The sequence below is a fragment of the Lissotriton helveticus genome, chromosome 4_1 (assembly GCF_964261635.1).
Source record: "Lissotriton helveticus chromosome 4_1, aLisHel1.1, whole genome shotgun sequence".
Lineage (NCBI taxonomy): Eukaryota > Metazoa > Chordata > Amphibia > Caudata > Salamandridae > Lissotriton > Lissotriton helveticus.
The window spans coordinates 442,940,305-442,960,182 of NC_136063.1; the positions used below are offsets into that span (position 1 = coordinate 442,940,305).

General features: G+C 46.4%; 1 protein-coding gene across 1 annotated transcript in view; it reads right to left on the reverse strand.

The window, feature by feature from the left end:
- The window catches only part of LOC144828007 (neural-cadherin-like), a 266,439-nt gene that overhangs the window by 170,889 nt on the left and 75,672 nt on the right, over window positions 1-19,878 (reverse strand). The window contains exons 6-7 of the mRNA XM_078686153.1: window positions 10,391-10,640; window positions 9,504-9,646 (exon numbers count right to left, since the gene is read on the reverse strand). Coding sequence (XP_078542279.1) covers window positions 9,504-9,646; window positions 10,391-10,640 — 393 coding nt within the window. The remainder of the gene's footprint in view (window positions 1-9,503; window positions 9,647-10,390; window positions 10,641-19,878) is intronic.

Sequence of the window (19,878 nt, forward strand, 5' to 3'; positions counted from 1 at the left end):
CACTGTGGGGTTTTGATATTGCTGTATGATTATTTTTGGACAACATGGGGGGATACGGGGTTTCTGGTGGGTCTCTTTCCTCCTCAGTCCGAATTTTTGTAGTTTAGTTTAGATGTGGGGGCGACAGGCACACTGCAAGTTGGGGTGGCTTTCTAGTCTTATGCAGGGGTGCAGGGTGGGGGGTATTCCTTGGGGTTGTTTCAGTGGGGGGAGGGAGGGTTTGTTTGAGTTTCAGTTTCCCTTTTTACAAGGCATCATATTGCAAGACTCTTTCATTGAAGTGCTGGACTCTGCCCGGGGTTGGATCCTTTTCCTTTTTCGTGATGGGGGGTAGAGGGTTGAGATTGGTGAGTTGGAATGTGAATGGGTTGGGGGATAGGATAAAGCGTGGGGTTGTATTGCAATTGTTAAAACGTTATTCCCCTGATGTGGTCCTACTCCAAGAAACCCACTTGATTGGCTATATGTGCCGTGCCATGAACAGGAAGGGTTATCGTCTTGTCGCCCACACAGGGTTCTCCTCCGGTTCTCGGGGGGTGGGAATCCTGGTTAGGAATTCTCTCCCGCTGGAGATAGATGATACAGTCCTTGATGATAGGGGGAGGTATGCTGCCATATCTGGGCGTTGGGAGGGTCGGACACTTTCCCTGGTCTCTGTCTATGTTCCTCCGGGTTTGCAATCTACCACCTTTGCTTATCTGGTGGATTGTTGGAGATTGCTACATCCTTCCCAACGACAGTACACATTTCACTCTGGTGCACATGGCAGCCTCTCTAGAATAGATTACGTGTTGGTACCAGCGGCACAGGCTTCCTCTGTTGCAGAGGTCAAGCATATGGCTCGGGGTATTTCGGATCACTCCCCTATATGGTTGCGGGTCAAATTGGCTTCGGGAGCCGAGGGACGGGTGGCCCCGATTAACCGTTGGTATCTCCGAAATCCTAAAACCCGTAGGGAACTGGTCTGGTCCCTGGATCTCTACTTTCAGGAGAATGAGGGCTCGGTCTCTTCTGCGGTGTTGTTGTGGGAGGCTTTCAAAACTGTGGTGAGGGGGCAGGCCCTGTCTTTTATCGCTGGGGTTAAGAAACAGAGAGATGCCGATATAGTACGAGTGGAAACTGAAATAGCGGATCTGGAGTCAGATCTAGAACAAGAAGTGACCCGCGCCAAGATGCATATTTTGCGGTTGAAACAGCTGGAATATAAGACGCTAGCTAATGATACTGTGAAGGCTCTTGGTAGGGAGCAGCAGGGACGTCTGTATGATGTAGGAGATAAAGCGGGTAAGCTAATAGCATGGCTGGATAAACGAGATAGAGCGAGTCGTGTGGTGCCTGAGCTTGAGACTGCAGATGGATCTTGGATCACCGACCCGGCGGAGATAGTGGCAAGTTTTGCTGAGCATTTTCAGGCAGTCTACTCTCCGGTCTCGAGTAGGCCGAAGGAAGACTCTCACTTATTGCTGCGAGATATCGCCCTGCCGTGTCTATCGGTCGCGGACCGGGAGCTTATGGATAGCGAAATAACTGCGGACGAGGTGGCATCGGCAATGCGTTCCCTGCGCTCGGGTAAGGCTATGTGTCCAAATGGTTTGCCTATAGAGCTGTATAAGCTTCGGCCTGATAAGATTGCTCCGTATTTACGGGATATGTTTCTGGAACCTCGAGAACAGGGTCTTCTCCCCCGAGATCAGCGGCTTGCGACAATTGTCGTGATACACAAGGAAGGGAAGCCGAGAAACAAATGTGGATCATATCAGCCGATCTCGCTTTTAAGCGCCGAGCCTAAAATCCTTGCTAAGTTGTTGGCCAATAGATTGGTTACTGTTATAAGTGATCTAATCCATCCAGATCAATCCGGTTTTATTCCGCATCGCAATACGGCACTGAACTTCAGGCGTCTACATGGTGCTCTCGCGAGGGCCGCAACGCTGCGTGAGTCGGCCATTTTGCCGTCATTGGACGCCACTATGGCTTTCGATACTGTGGAATGGCCGTATTTGTGGGCGGCGTTAGCTAAATTTGGTTTTGGGCCGGAATTTATTGGATGGGTGCGGCTCCTCTACAGCGACCCCCTCGCACAGTTAGTTGTTAATGGTCGTGTTTCTGATCCGTTTGGTCTTGGGCGTGGTACCCACCAAGGTTGCCCTTTGTCACCTCTCCTTTTTGCTTTAGCCCTTGAGCCTTTGGCAGCGTGGATCCGTTGGGAACCCTCTTTGAGGGGTATTCGGTGGTCCCCGGAATATGAAGACCGTATCTCGTTGTATGCGGACGATATTTTGTTATATCTGACTTCCCCCAGAAAATCAGTGATAGTATTGTGCGATGTATTGACCTCTTTTGGCAGAAACTCGGGCCTAGTTATTAATTGGACAAAGTCATATCTCTACGTGCTCAGTGGTGACACTCCTCTCCTTCCGCGCAATTGTCCCATCCAAGTTACGCAGGAAGGATTTAAGTATCTGGGAATATTTGTGTCTCTGGACCCCTCCGTTCGGTATAAACAAAATCTTGTCCCTCCTTTGGACCGTTTGAGACAAGACGTTGCGGGTTGGCGTAAGCTTCCGCTTTCGCCGCTCGGGCGAGCGGCTCTCTTTAAAATGATGTCCCTTCCCCGTTTTTTGTACGCCCTCCAGAATACGCTTGATGTAGTTCCAGCTAGTTATTTCGGGCGGTAGAGGGTCTTCAGAGGAAGTTGCTATGGGATGGTAGACCCTGCATAGCGCTTGCCAAACTTACACTCCCATGGTACGATGGAGGTATAGCTCTTCCTGATATCAAACGGTACTATTGGGCATCACAATTAGGGGCAATTAATCATGGTATGTATGGCCTAAAGTTGAACCCTGGTTTCGCTATGGACCGGTGGCTACTGCCTGGTGGTGATTATTTTAGGGCGTTGTATACTAAATCAGTGGTTGGCTCTTTAACGGGACCTACGAAGTCGGCCGTTCACATTTGAAAAGACGTGACCAGCTCGTTGGGATGGAAGGATCGATTGACATTGGCGACCCTGCTTTTTGGCTCTGATAGACTAGGCAAATTGTGGAATACCAAAGGATTCGATAAGTGGGATCTCATTGGCATTTCGAAGGTGGGAGACCTATGGGCCAAGGGGCGAGTGAAGCCGTTCTCGACCTTGCAGGCTGAGTTTGACTTGGGTGAAACGGAATACTTCCGCTATGTCCAGGTCCGACATTCCCTGATGTCGGTCTTTCAGGAGGGGGAAGTAATACCGGAATATACCCCGCTGGAGGATCGGGTGTTAGATGGCCATATGCCCGATAGTACTATCTCCCTGATTTACAAGAAATTGATCAACGATAGGACAGACCTTCTGCTTCATTTGCATGATCTTTGGACCCGTGATGGCCTTGAACTAGATGATGAGGACTGGCAATCTGCGATCTCCTCTCCTAAGGAGGTCGCGATTCCAGCGAGACCTAGATTGGTTCAGCTGAAAATTTTACACAGGGTCTATGTCACGGGTCCTCGTCTGGTTCAGATGGGCTTTTATGAAGAAGGTTTGTGTAAACTGGGTTGTGGAATGTTGGGTACATTTCTTCATATTATTTGGGAATGTCGGGAAGATGCTGATTATTGGAAACGAGTACATGAGTGATGCAGGAGGTTACGGGAGTAGCTCTCCTGCCCGAGGCTAGGCGTTGCTTGCTGAATGTATGGGAGCCGACTGATTGCAATGTTGCTCAGACTCAGTGGGTAACCTTGGGGGCCATGATCGCCAAACGTGATATAGCGCAGCTATGGGGATCGCAGAGGCCTCCTACTCTTGATGTATGGGTGGAGAACATGGACTGGTGCATGTTTCGAGAGAAAACGGTCTATCTGGCACGGGGTCGTCCCCGGAAATGGCATAGAATTTGGGTTTTGTGGAACCGATATCGGGGTGACATATGTGTTCCTCCTGCAACTACCATCATGGATGTTCCACTTTCCCCCTGACCTTCAGTTGATTCTTTTTGTTCCCCTCCTCTCTTCCCCTCCCCCATTATTGTATTATTTGTATTGTGGTACATTAACCCCTTCGACGCGCATGACAAAGCCAGCTCGTCATGGGCGTTACCTACGCTACGCGCATGACGAGCTGGCTTTGTCACGTAACGCGCGATTTTCAAAATCGCAGCGGGAAAACCCGCTAGCGCGCATGCGGTTAAGGGGATCTTCCCCCTCGATACGAGCTATGCACTCTGTATTTTGTATTCATGCCTTGTTTGTTGGTTTTTCTACTAAAAAGAAATATTTAAAAAAAACATGCATTCCTCAAGAGTGTTAGCTATTTTATCATGTTGTGTGTCTATTTTTTTAAGTGCATCCTATTACTCTTGCTTAGTGCATACTTTGAGCCGTGGCTACGTGTTTATGAGGGGTTTCGATTGAGAGCTCTGAGGCTGAAGCCAAAACAAACTGGCTGTCAGTGGGCTGGCTGCTCTGCACAGCACACAGAACAATAGTAATGTATTCAAGTTGGAATTGAAATCATGTCAAAATGTGTGTCAAGGGATACAAAGAGGTCAAAATATTTACAAGGCTAAAGCAAAATGAAATAAACTGCTTGAAAGTGATTGAATGCCGTGTATGTTTAGAAGCGGGGAAGTGAATTAAGCCACTGCCTGAACGGGTCTCATCCAAACAAGCCAATGGCTGGAGCTGGCTGATCTAAAGCCCTTCATGTATATTGTTATGTTGTATGTTGTGCGTACAACTGGCCTGATAGACAACTAAGGCTGTCTGTAACCAGACCTAAACATTTACTGGAATGAAAAACAAGTGCATCACCCGATCAATTGATGATTCAGTAAACCATAAATAAGTAAATGACCCATAAATGTAGGCAATTGAGAAAGAGAATACAAGAAGTTGAGCAAGTAGCGCTCTAAAACTCAATTCTTTCAAACGGTCTTCATGGAGAAAGAGTGTGAGGAGAAAAGGAGTTGAACGGTGGATAAGATGACAAGAGCAGGTGACAATATTCCTCCCTGTTTGCCAGAAAGGCCGAATATCAAACCTCCACATATATTCAGGGGCGGCAACTCCACTAGGGTGGAGGAGCGTCGCCCCACTACTTTCTCACAGTGCGAGAAGAAGAAACATAAAATGGTAAATCTACCATTTTATGTTTCTGCTTCTCGCACTGCGAGAGAGCAGAAGTGTTTGGATGCAGGCGGGTGGGCTGGGCTGTTCTACAAGCAGGGCTGGACAGGGGAGGAGTGGTGTGCCAACTCCTGAGTGAGCATGACTGGTTTGGTCGGTCCTCTGGGGCCGCCCAAACCAGTCATGCACACTCTGACCTTTCTCCATACAGGCTGCAATGCAGCCTACATGGAGAAAATGGCCTCCCCATAGGCGCCTGGCTGGGCAGCGTCCCCACCAATCACAATGCTGCCATTGCAGCGTTGTGATTGGCTTAGGGGAGGGAAGGGAGGCTGCCTGCTTCCTGTTCCTGCCAGAGGCAGGAGAGGAGAGCCGGAGCTCTGAAAACGTGGGACGCGGACAGGTAATTTTTTTATTAACTATTAAATTACGCCCACCCCCTCCCCGTGCGACTCACCCGCCCGTGATTAATGCCGGCCGCTACTGAATATATTTCCTTTGGATTTTACCTACTTTTTTGGAACTCTTTTTACCTGCAAAACATTTGCAAAGCTACCAAAATAAAGAACAAGCATTTACAATGCAATGGTCTCGGCAGCATTAAAGGTAGAGCTATTGGCATTGCGCATGATTTATTTTTTTAAATCATAATAAATGGCATTTACAATGCCGATAATTATATCTTTCGCAAATGTGACACCTATAGCATTTGTAATGCAATATGTGTTGTATATACGTGACTTACATATATGGATATTACAAATAACAATGGCTTTTATTTTTTTTAATAACTAATACTTAAATAAAAGTGTCAGGCTTGTACTTGTCCTTTAGTGACGTAGGATAATCAATCTACCAATGCCCAATGCAATTGCCAATCATCTTACATGTCTTGTTAGTGCACATAAAAATGAAACACCATGCAGCAGCGCCATGCAGGCAGGGGGCGTATGAAGGGCAGCTTTCAAACAGACCCACACCAAAAGCCAGTATTCGTCAAGTTTTGTGCCTTCCCACAGATGTGCACCATATTACTGTTGTGTTCCGCGCCTCTCCAATGCCTGAAATCATGACAAAGTTTAGCCCTGCATAGTTTCTCTGGCGACCAGTGCCAGCGGCGGACAGTCTTCAAAAAGCTATATTTTAGCAAGCTTTACTGAACCCTTTGACGTAATCTGCTAGTCTGGTTTCCCACCCTCCTTCACGCAGTGTTTCCCCTCCACGTGAACGGTGTGTAGGTTGGGCTGGGGAAAACACAGTGATTAATCAGGGTGGCAGATGACCTCCAGTATATGGACACAATCCAGAATATTATGCAAAAAAAACCACACACAGCATCTGGTCATTTCTGAGCAAGTTTTAGCGCCTGTTTCCTTCACGCCATCCACTGGGGAGTCTGTATTCTCGTTCAGCAGCATTTTCGTGTCTGGAAAACGACAGGCAGAGCAGAGCGCAGGAGACAGAAATCCGAAAAAAAGCCATTTCACTGGGCGCTTCAGATGTACCGAGGACAGACAGAACTTTCGTTTCACTCTGCCTGGTTTTTGTCAGTTTATCTTTCAAAGCATAAGGACACTGCATACTGTTCTTCTAGGCCCTATCATTTTTTTAATATCTAAATTGATAATTAATTTAAGGAGGACAGGTTTGCAGGATGTGGGAGATTGCACCTCTCCACAGAAGTGCAAATAGTTTCCCTGGTGTCAGTTATTGAATTCTTTGGCTTTGTTCTTCGTATAATAAATTCAATAATTCCTGCTACTCGTCGAAAAGCGCTTCAACACCTCGTCAGGAGTTGTAGGCGCTATATAAATACAGTTACAATATTTTTGTGCCTACAAAACCACTCACAAATGACGCTCTGTGCGTTTTGCGACGGCTGCTTTTTATTATGTTTTCTATTTTGTGTCTGTACACCTGGTTGGGCCTAACCCTTCCTTTACCCCATGTCAGATGATGTTTCTATGGAATCTCTCAAGTTCCCCGGTCCCACCCGAATCAAACATTAAGCGGAACCAAAACAACACATTTTTTAAATAGGAAAACACATATAAAGAAAGTTTTTTTTTTTTTTTTTGCAAACTACAAAGGCAAGCATTTGGTAACGACATCCCCTGTCCGAGCGGCCTTCTGTCAAATTATCAGAGGTCGATGTGGCTGCAGAAACTAGATTTAACATATTTGTGCTTTAAATTAATTTGTGCTTTAAGTTAAACCCAGGCTGATGCCTGAGAGACAAAATGCGCGTTTTAAAAGCATAATAAAGGCAATTTATATACACTTACCCGGCATCCAGCAGTCAACGGGTGCAAGGAATTCAGAACACATCCCTGGCAGGTCTGTAAGGCGCGCCCCTACAGACACGTCTGAGTCTCTGCCTGCCTGTGCGCACACATGTGTGCCTGCGTCTTGTTAATTTTTGCCACACAGGGCAGCGGAGACGGTGAATGTGCATCTTTTAGGAGTTGAGCAGGTCTGAATATGTGTAGGTATTCGCCATCCCTACCAGTAAAGGCTGTAAAAATGTGGCGTATAATACGTGCATAAAAAGGATGCCTGCATTTACATGAGGAGACGGGATTGTGTTCGGCAAGCTGCCTACTCCCTCAGCTCAGGCTGGCAGATACTTTGCAATTCATAGCGCTGGTAATTTGCCGTTAGGGGCAAAACGTGGAGAGAGAAACAATCAGAGAATTGGGGGGAGGGGGGAGAAATTTGGGCAAGCGCTCGGCTAATAGACTCTGAAAGGAGAAATAAAACAAGCCTATCACGGAGAGCCATCCAATGCTGCTCTGCCGAGTGACGCTGCTGACCAGTGTAAACTTCTGTTACTTACAGGGCACACATAGCTGACGGAAAAGTAAGACTCGCTCACCAACCCGCGAAAGTCTCTGAAAGAGCAGGGCAACAGCCAGTCAGGTCAGGTGTCAAGCAGCTAGTCTGGTATTGGCGGATGTGAACTCATCTCGATTTAATTCTCCCCAGACTCGATTCCACTCCCTCAATATAGTGCCGCCTGTGGCGGACCGCCTCCCTCACCCCCCTAGCTACGCCGATGGGGTGGTGAGACCGAGAGAAGGAGGAGGAGGTGCAGGGGAGGGGTGTCCTGGAAAAGGACGTCCAAATCAGGGGAGGGGGATGAGTTGTGGAGGAGGGAAGTGCGGGCCGGGAGAAGGAGGAGGAGCGGAGACCTCCGGGGTCTGAGAGAGGGATCGGAGAGTGTGCGAGCCAATGAAGGCCGAGGTCAGGGGCAGAGAGCAAAGGGCTGCAGCCGCAGAGAGGAGCCCGGAGCGCGGCGAGACCTCCGGACCAACAGGGTGTCGGGGCGGCCCCAAGGACTCCCAGATCAAGCAGCAGCGAGGAGTGCGGGGCTGCCCAGCGAAGCCGGAGGTAGCGGCCACGGACACACACTCTCTGCCAGGAGTCGCTCTGGAGAGCTACGGAGGACGGGGACCCGCAGAGGGGAGACCCGGGCGCGCTGCAGCCGGAGACCCGCGGGAAGCAGAGCAAGACCCGGAGGAGGGACGGTGAGAGGGCGCCGGGCGACCGGGCATGGATGGGTGCGAGCCGCGCCTGGATATAGGGTAAACTGCACCGCAAGGGGCATGCGCGTCACACTTCAAAGGTATCACGGTGTGGATGTGTGTACATGTGTCTCTGTATGTGTGCGTGTATGTGTGCTCGTGTGTGTGTCTGTGTGCGACGGCGGGGGGAGGGGGGAGTGTCTCTGTCTGCGTGCGTGTATGTGCGCTCGTGTGTGTGTGGCCGCATGCGTGCAGGGGGAGGTGTGCCTGGGTATGTTTGTGCTTCCCAGGAAACAGCCTGGCCGAGCGCGGCGCGTGCCAGTCGGCGCGTGCCACTTTCAAATCGCCTCCAAGGCGATGCGCGCGGCCAGGATTGTCTCCTGGGAAGCACACACGCCGACAAAAGAGCCTCGGCGGAGACGCGCTTCGCGCGTTGAGCCGAGCCCTAAAAAGGAGGGAAACATTTCAAAATGTACAGACTTCCACTCTTAAAAGGCCAGCAGCACTCTGGGCATGAGCAGTGGCTCCTCAGGGGCACTCTAAGATGTCTACACAGCAAAAGGAGCAATGGGAAACCACAGATCTGGCCAGGGTATGGTGTCCATTCTTGGTTATGGCATGAGCCGGCTAATAGCTTGTTTGAGTAATGACTCCATTCTATGCCTTGAACCCACAAACTATTGACATCCGTAAGTGAACCCATCAAGGCAGTTTTGCTTGAAGCCGCCTACCCATTGATGTTTCAAATGTACAGCCATTGAAGATGATTCAGTAGTTATCCCTTCCCTCAGCTCCTGTGTGGGTTCTCAAGCAAGCATTTATTGTGCCCTTGAGCACTATGCAATCAATATTTTGTCTTGCCCCTACCTTTTTGGCTGTCCAATTCAAAGTTTCCCTCCTCGTTGCCTCCAGCGATCAAGTATGACACGCTGTCACCATCGGGGTCTTTTGCGTGCACTGTGGCCACAAGAGTATTGGGGCCAGCGTCCTCTGCAAGGAATGTTTTGTACCTAATGGAGAGAAAACACAATCATTTAGTGGACAGACCTAGAGAGAACACTTCACGTAAGGAAAGAAAAGTAATGCTGTCAATTTGAAGACTGCTATCGGTCATTGGCAGCAGCCATGTTGAAGACTAAAATGTTAAACAATTAAAAGGAATCTAAACTGGAGGTTAAAATGGCGGCTCTGTGTCCCAAACATTCTAAAGCATTCAGTGTCGATGAATGATAGCACTGGGTAAAGGTCCAAATTATACAGAAAACGTAACAATACAACACAAGAATTCTAGGACTTAAAAGAAAAACGAATCAAGAGGTACTCTTTTTCATAATTATAGAAAGTGAAAACGTTTTTTTTTCTCTTTTATAGGGTAAAAGCGACCAAGATTGTACACAAAACAATTTCCATTCCATTGTTTCACGTAAATGTAACTATCTCAACCACAGATAAAATAGGCCACAATTTCAAAGAGAAAATTGTTTGAAGATATTCCAGACAGCATATTTTCAAGATATTAAGACAAAGCTCGTGGTCATAAATGTGTGGATGCAACCTGAGCTCATTTTTTGTGTAACAATAAATACTACAGCTCTGAAGAGAGTAAAAGGCCAACTTCCCTACTCGTCAATCAAGAACCCTAGCACATCACCACACTGTAAGTTCTGCCAAGCAGAGTGTGCTTTCAAAGCCCTTTCTCAAGCACATATATGGTCTGAAAATGTAAATGTTGAAGGATTCCAAAACATTCTTACGTGGTCTGTGAGAACACAGGTGCCTCGTCGTTCACATTGGTCATGCGAAGGCGCACTGAGGCCGTCCCAGTGCGTGGTGGGTATCCATTGTCCACGGCAATCACCACAAACTCATAGACATGGTTGACACGCTCATAATTCAGACGCTGGCTGGAACTGATGACGCCATGTGGAGTGATGGAGAACTCTGTGTTCTGAATAAAGTAGGAGATCTCGGAATTGGGTCCAGAATCGCAATCGCTTGCTTGGACTATGGGACACAAAATAAAATTAAGCTCAACTGTCATGTCCAGCAGTACCTATATATGTGCAATGCAACAAAACACACATGTACAAAAATGTTGTGAGTCCTTCTGCAAATCATAACTTACACACAAGCTTACTCCAGTCATATCCCCCTTGTTGAAACATTCCACCTTTACTTCCTCAAATTCCAAGTCCATTTTCTCCCATGGTCTGGTACCTCCCTACTAAACCAGGACCTCCACCTCGATCCTACCAAAAAGCAGCTCATAAATCGTAATAAATATATTTTCTACATCAAATGATATGCACCCTTTAGAAACCAAAACTAATCTTCCTGGATTTCAGAGCACAGGAAGGAGTATGGCTTTTAGAACATAGAGCTAACACATTGATTTACTTGAAGTAATCCTGTGTGAGCTCAAACGCAAGTTGTAGTCCGTATTTATTTGAAGAATATATATCGCTTTGATGTTGACTAACGCAATCACTTGTATTTGCTGTTCACTCCTAGTCTTCGGGTTGACTGTACTCCAGTTGTACTTGATGGTGTCTTGATTTATGACTATATGTTGGGGGCCCCACAATATCTAGGGGCGCACATGACTTTCAGCCTGATTCATCAATCTCCCGTTTCATAACGAATCGCTATTAAGGACTTGCAAAACGGGATTCATGTAGGAATTGCATAAAGAAATGCGATTCCTACACATTCCTTATTTGCGATTAGCTAATTGCTAATCGCAAATAAGGAATAACTCCCCATTCATTCCTATGGGCCAAAAAGCCCATAGGAATGAATGGGGAGTATTCCTTATTTGCGATTAGCAATTAGCTAATCGCAAATAAGATAGCGATTTAAAGGGTGCCAGGGGTGTCCAAAGGACACCCTGTAGCACCCCTTAAATGCAAATTGAAACAGGTGTTGCGCACACACATGTCCAAAGGACATGTGTGTGTGCAACATGCAACTTAGAAAAATGCTTTTAAAAGCATTTTTCTAAGTTTTCGCTATTTACCACGAGGTTTGACCTCGCGGTAAATAGCGGGCCGAAATTACGAATTCGCAATTTTTAAATGGATGATGAATTGCATTTAAGGAATCTCAAATAGAGATTCCTTAAATGTAATTCCTCGCAAAATAGCGAAATCGCTATTACCGATTTTTGCATTTGGGATGATGAATCCCAAATGCAAAAATAGCGCTCGCAAAGGGCCAGATTCTCAGAATCTGGCCCATTGCGAGCCGATTTCGGCTTGATGAATCAGGCTGAAAGTGACTAATACTTTGAAACGGGGATAGTGCTGTTTCTGATATCTGGGGAAGAGAAGGACTATGCAGTCCCCCACGGCCTGGTTATTCTTCTTGGGAGACTAGTTGTGATGTTTGACTAAGTATGGTTTCTAGAATCGCTGGGCAACATTTACAAGGATGCAGTGGGGGAACCGACATGAAAAGCTGTAATGGATGGATTAGCAGACATCCTGCTGCCTTACCGCATCAAGCTACAAAGGATGAAGGAGCGCAATGAAAACATCAGGGGTTCACAGGATCGACGGGTGCACAAAGACATTGTTCAGACAAGTGATTCTTTTTTTCATATCTTTATTTTTGATTTTGATTGAATAGAGTAATAGAACACATGGGCACCCTTCTATTCTGGAGACAGCCCTTCTTCCAGTTAAATATGAATCATAAACATTCTAGTAGACTTGAACACTCTCCGGTAATAACATAATTAAACTGCATGAATTGCGGCTTTTTTGTTTTTTCTGCATGCTTTTTTTAAAGTAAAATAAAATAAAATATATAAAATGTTTAAAACTGCCAGCGATCCATACACTATACCTTTGTACTAAGCCTGCAAGTTTCCCAAGAATATTTATAATTTAAATATTTATGTAAAAATCAGGAGAGGGAGGAAAGAGGGAAATGGAGGTTGTGACTCTCCCTCCTCATATACAGTGTCACGACCAAGAGAAAGTCAACCTCATCCAGGGTGGACCTACTGGATATAGGGGAAATACCTTTTTCTTAAAGCAATTCTTACTCACTGAATGTTATCCAGCGACAAGTTTCATCATTGAGTTCTTTCCGACACTCTGAGGGTTGGGGAATGATGTAATGTCTTTCCTTCAAGGGAGCACTTTTTAAGGAAAAGTTGAAGGATCTATATTAGGTAATCTTTAAAATTGTCTAAGTGGTGCCCAAATCAGTATTCATTCACAGGTTTGTCTTACAAGGTTAACAAGCATTTACAATGCAATGGTCTCGGCATTATTAAAGGTAGAGCTATTGGCATTGCTTATGATTTTTTTTTTAAATCAGAAATAAATGGCATTGTTATTTACATTGCCAATAGCTTAATCGTTAAATAAATGGCATTGTCATTTACAATGCCAATAGCTTAATCGCTCGCCCGTAAGCACAGCCAGGGGGCAGGGTAGCAAGCACAGGCAGGGGAGCAAGCACATAACAGAAGCTGAATCCGCAGCTATTCAGTGGAAGAGCTCAACATACAACAAGCAGGGAAACAGAGGCACGAAAACGGCGGGCACAATCACCGGATCATAAGCAGGGAAACAGAGGCACGAAAACGGCGGGCACAATCACCGGATCACAAGCAGGGAAACAGAGGCACGACAACGGTGGGCACAATCACCGGATCACAATCAGGGAAACAGAGGCACGAAACGGTGGGCATAATCACCGGATCACAAGCAGGGAAACAGAGGAACGAAAACGGCGGGCACAATCACTGGATCACAAGCAGGGAAACAGAGGGACGAAAACGGCGGGCACAATCACCGAATCACAATTTGGCTCAGCAACCAAAAAACTAAACATAAAAAAACAGACAAGTCTGTAACACAGATTAGATTGAATTTGACATATGCCTTGCGCAAAAACTCAAGACCAGTCACCTATTAAGCGATCCATCAGAATTCCAAAAAGACAAAAAAAGCAGGTACAACTCAAACGTTTTGGATGAAAACAAAAAGGTCCTTTATCTCCCCCAGCGTAGCAACCAGAATTGGTAACAGATAATGCAGATTACACTCAGTTGAGATGACCAGTAAGTTTGCAACGTCTGAACATTTATCCAACTTAATCCACACTGCACCACTCCTAGCAGCACAACAGAACATGACTACCACATTCTTTACTTCTTCAGGCCCGGGAAAGGTTGCTGACCCACACCACATCCACCCAAAGTTATCAGTCCTGCAAACCCTCAATCACGTTTATTAATGTACTGAGATTCTACAAAGAGACAGGAAGCAGAGTATGCATACATAAAACGGAGTCCTGCAAGCCACTGGTTTACAGTATTGAAAATCAATGTATCAGTAAGGACAGTCACTGCATCTACCAGTACCTTGTACTGCAAAACCACAGAAAAAAATAGCGTGACAGTAAACAAGCATTTATGCATACTTCACACCATGGTAAGAAAGCATGCATCGCATACACACACACAGCCGTCCATACGTTTATGCAGACTCACACCATTATAAGAAAGCATGCATTCACACATACACCCATGCACACACACATAGCCGTCCATGCAGTTAGGCAGACACACACACACACACACACACACCATGGTTAGAAAAAACGCATTCACACAGACACCCATGGGGACACACACACAGCCGTCCATGCGTTTATGCAGAGTCACGCCATGGTAAGAAAGCCTGCATTCACACATGCACCCATGCGCACACACATACAGCGGCAAACAGGCACGCACTTACACACACACACACCCATCCGTTTCTGCATACACACACACCCAGAGCCAAACACACACACCCAGAGCCACACACAACCGCTCACCCACAGGCGGCACCGGAGAGGGAAAGACACTAAAAGTACATTGGCTAACACCCACTGGCCACAGTACCGAGGGCGGGAGGGGGCATAAGGGGGGGAAGGAGAGTTGACGCGGAGGCGCGGGGGGGTCTGTGAGGATTGACAGAGCAGGGATGAGGGGAGCCTGGCAGGGAAGGTGAGCCATGGCAGACTCTGGGGTGGGGGCTGTGGGGGGGCGGGATGGGTGCCGGCTCTCCTGCTGTGCTGCTGATGGATTCCAGTGGTGTCTATCGTAGGAGAGCGGCCCCGGCTCCGCCAAGGGATCTCCCTGCTACCTGTTGGGGGTTCGGTGGGAAGGCGACTTAGAGGGTTAAAGGTGGGGGGGTCTTGTGACTCCTGGCGGGGTCTCCTGCTTGGGTAGGGTCGCGGGCACCTCTGCGGGGATAGACGGGTTTCCCAGTGCTGGCGGGGACAGTACGGGGGGCTAGTTCCCGTCCCTGTGAGGGGCTGTACCTGTTGCTTCCTTGGCTGAGGGCGTGAGGGGGCATAAGGGGGGGTGGAGAGGTGACACGGAGGCACGGGGGAGTGGGAGAGGGGGGGTCTGTGAGGATTGACGGAGCAGGAATGAGGGGAGCCTGGCAGGGAAGGTGAGCCATGGCAGACTAAGAGTATTCCGTCTGTGCGTCTTGCACCTGAACATAACAATTACATTACATTACAGTTCTCTTTACTTCAATAAAAATTGATTGAACTAAAAAAATATGTTTGTGCCTAAATTAATAATTGGTTACATTTGCATTGAATGAAATATTTAACAAGATGCCAATGCAAACGTCCTTGTAAAAACATGCAGGCGATCAGTAGCTCAGACACGAAGCTTTTCACATACAGATTTAGCCTGCTGCACGTTTGTAACGCTGGTTCCTGTAGTAGCATGGCGCGGAGTGCTGGCACATTCAATCGAGAAGTGTGCGATTTCTGACCTCTCTAGCACAGGCATGGCGGCACTGGTCAAGGAGATGGTGGGACAGGTGGTGCTGCCCGGGGATGTATTGGTGCTTCCCTCGTCCGGCCAAGAGCCGGATGTTCCAATCCATCATGCACCGAAAGACGCCCAGGAACCAGATAAAAACCTGGAGTATTTGTGTCCCCCCAGCAGGCGTACGAAGCGCTATATAAATTATACTTACAGAGTAGCTACTTCTTCAACAAGAAAAAGGGCACAGACACAGAGACTCTGGAGCGGCAGCAGGATCCACGATGCAAACAAAAACCTAGAAACAGCGCGTTAGGAGCAGCAGCGAGGCAAAACGGCACAAAACAAAATGGCGGACGCAAACATCCGAAACTTTCGGATTCGGGGGCGTGTTCGGCGTTCTAAAAAGGGGCAGCACGAACACGCCCCCGAATCCGAAAGAGACGGAGCTTCTTTCGAGGGACGCCTCTCTCCTTCAATGGCTGGCCTCCGTTTAGAAAGCCAGCCAATGGAGGAGAGACGAGGAGAGAGGCGGGTTTAAGCACCCTCACTGAAAGACAATAATTCTCCGACTTCCGGCTGGCAAGCCAGCCTTCGGTCCTCGACCTAAAAACTGGGGAAAACGGGCTACTTAGAGTTACTATCACTCCTTGGCCCATAAGTGTGATCAACTAGTTTCTGCCACGTACCCCAATCTAGTCACGATCAGTTTGACCCTATTAATACCCTTTTGGGGAAAGGTGGCTGTCTATTTACTTAATCATTCATACCATATCACACACATACACACATATACACATACACATTACACTACTGTAATAACTTTCTAGGAAGTGGGTCTACTTATTTAGTGGGGGAGCACCATAGCATGCTTCCACTCTGGTGGAACTGTAGTTTCCTGTAAGGAGGCATTCAGAAGGACCATAATTACTAGCAAAGATGACGTCTCAAGCTGTTTGAGCACAGAAACAGGAAGAGGATCCCTGGGCGATCCGGATTTAACGCTGTCTAGAAGGCATTTAAAAGAGTCTATGTTTAACAGGGGCCATGTAGCCAGTTTGTTTTTGGGTGCACAAGTCATCCTATCCTGATCAGAATGGGTATTGTCATATAAGAACAGTATAGATGCTGACTGTGAGGAATTGTGTTTTGCAATGAAGAGGAACTGTTGCGCTGTAGACTCACTATGTCTGAGTATATTTTCTCTACTTTTTAGAGAAAGAAATTAGCCAGATCTTGGCATTGCTGATTGTTCAGAGAAGGGGGCCTGGATTGAGTTTGGGAGCCAGAAAGCTCCTTGACCAAACTGAAAAGCGTCTTGGAGCAATTCGGAGTTAATGATACATGCTCCGCACGAGCAGATCTGCAAAGACTGTGATATTCTTTTTTTGCCCTTTTATAAAAAGTTTTGGAGTCTGACGAATAGTTCCTCCTCCAGCGTCTTCCCAGCACCTTACATTTAGCCTTCTCTATTTTGAGTTTTTCGATGAACCAAGGTACTGGAGGACGATGATTATTAGCCCTTGTTAGAGAAAGAGGAACACAGGTATCAATTGCATTAAAAATCCAATTTTGTACGGTACCCGAGAGAGTGCCCAACATTTGTTTAGAAACGGGAGTGTTTGATGACAGAATCTTATTTAAAACTGTCACGTCTCATTTTTTCTAGTTTCTTGTTGGTTTCCTAAAGATAGGATTAGCATTTACAGAGTTAACTGGATCTCCGGAGGGAAGAGTGCCCAACAGTTACACAGTCATAATGGGTCCCCACTTGGCCTAAGACCTATTCACCGCAAGTTGAGGCGAAGTGGAGTGTGATTATTGGACACACTTCCCCCTGGAGATCCCAATGGGGCACCAGGCATCCACTAAATAAGCGGACCTACTCCCAAAAAAAGGTTATTACGGTTGTGTACTGTGTTTGTGTGTGGCATTGTATGAATGATTAAGTAAATAGCCAGCCATTCTTTCCCAAAAAGGCATTAATAGGAACAAACTGATCGTGATGAAAGACACAGTATTGGGGTATGTGGCAGAAACTAGTTGATCCCACTTAAGGGCCAAGGAGTGACAGTAACTCCAACTAGGCCATTTCCCACCGTTTTTTACCTCGCAAGACAGACTTGTGAATAAATAATGATTTTGGCACCACCTAGGCATTTTTAAAGATTACCTCACATAGATCCCATGCCTTTTCCTTAAAAAGTGCTCCCTTGTAAGGAAAGACGTTATATCGTGCCCCAACCCTCGGAGGGTCGGGAAGAATTCAGTAATGAAGCGTGTCACTGGATAACATTGAGTGAGAGTTCCTTGAAGAAAAAGGTCTTTCCCCTATATCCAGTGGGCCCACCCTAGATGAGGTTGACTCTCTCTTGATTGTTAGCGTTTAAATATCTGCCATGAAGTGGGTTTTCGAGCATAGTGCCCTACGCAGCAGTGTGAGCAATGGCTGCTTCTAATCAAAAAGCCTAGGAAGTTTCAAAATTGTTCATGAGCTTAATGACAGACACTCTTGCCTGGAAGTTCAGCATAATACAACTAACATCTCTGCATGCATTGCTTGACTACATATGCAGTTTCCCTTGGACCGACCAATCAGGAGGGAGGCGTGCGTGGTGCATAATCACTTGTTAGCAAAAAGAAAAAAAAACAGCAAGTCCAAAAGTCCGAAGAGGCATGAGAAAATTGACTGTTAGTGGCCCTACTGTGGACATTACCATCTTGATAGTCGAAACCCCAAAGATTACGTCTGCAAGCAGGTGTATTGGAGAATAAACCTATGACTAAAGCTATATATCCCTGCAAAAGCACACATTTATGTTTAACCATTTTCCAGTCAATACAGAAAGGTGTAAGATGGTAACATTTTCAGAAGAACAAAGGAAATATTTATGAACGTGCTTTAAAACGCCAACTATTGGCCGTTTTTGGCCTGCAACAGTGCGCCCTGTGCACTCCAATAAAGAGTCTTTTACCTCTGCCCTCCATGCACATAAATGCTGTGCTACAAATCTACAGAGTGCCACCTTTCTTCCTGCGTTCTCAGAAAAGGACAAACCAAGTCAGCAAAGATTCGTTTTTTAAGAATCAATGATGCTCTGCAGATCAATGCAAAATGCAGATTCAATGTATTCAACCAAAGGAAATGGCAATGCCCTCCTTTAGATTAATAGCAGATGACGTAACTGCTGCTCAGAGTCCAACAGGAGAGTTTGGCAAAATCCATTATCTGCAAGGAAAGGCATAGGGGAGAACCCATTCCTATTTCTGGACTAAATAACTACAGACGCAAAGTGCAGTTGTGCCCAAGGTCGTTCAGCATTGTTTTCCAATTTACTGATCACGGGAAATATGTAAATGACACGTGCAAACACAATGTAGGCCCACTGTGGCATATCCCTGCCCTCGCTTAATATGTTTGCACTTGCTAAAACCATCAGTAAAAACCCAGTGGCAACAAACAGTGCAAAATACATAAAAGAGTAGTTAGTGCTCAGTTATAAATTGGTGCTAGTGCGAAAATATTGCACTATTACCATTATCTTAGTAGTCATGAAAAATCTAAATAAATCTATGGTTTAGGTTGTAAGCAAAACGTGCCATCAGTACGCCCATGCTCCCAAGAAACCGGTCGGGAATGCTTCAGGTTTCCAAATCATAAGGAGAGGCTCCAGTACAGATGCACAGTATCCATATCAAAAATATTTGACCTACCCACTGTAACATTTGAAATTTCAGGGCCGAGCCCTGGCCCTATTGTGGTGTCACAGAAAGCGGGGGACATTCATATATCTTTCACTAGAGAGACAGGGAAGTTATGCCAATTGTATGCAGCACTTCCACAGATCTGCCTTGAATAGATGTGCATGGGTCTGCCCTTTCTAGACTGAATACAAGGTTGAAGGCTAGTAATTTACGTTCGCCGTGCAAGTGTTTTATAAAATCAAGGCAAGATTACCATTCACTGTGTTTTCAAAATCAGGAAACCACAATTGGACGAATCCTAGAAATCAAGTGCTTACACTTTTTACAGAGCACGAGCAGGTAGGTGTCTTGCACTGTGTGATCAAGACTGACAGAATAAAAGCTTTAAAGAATTTGGGGGATTCATTTCAGCCAGGTTAGAATTCTAGAGCATATGGGCACTGGCCATATGCCAAGGAGTAACAGGGAAGAAATGGCTCCATAGTTGCCCAAGAACTGCATGTCGACCAGGTGAGTTAATGGCTGCGAACTAAGCACTGCCGGACAGCCAAAGCACTGCTTGTACATCACCACTCTAGATTAAGCTAGTTCAGTTTGGCCTGTTTCATAAAGTGAACAATCTTGCCACAAATTAAGGCAGAGTCCTGTAACTGTACAGAATTAAATAGATAAAATCACATTCATATTGCAGTACGGATTAAAAAGCAGTAATCACTGTTCAATTAAAGAGAAAATACTGAAGAAAAT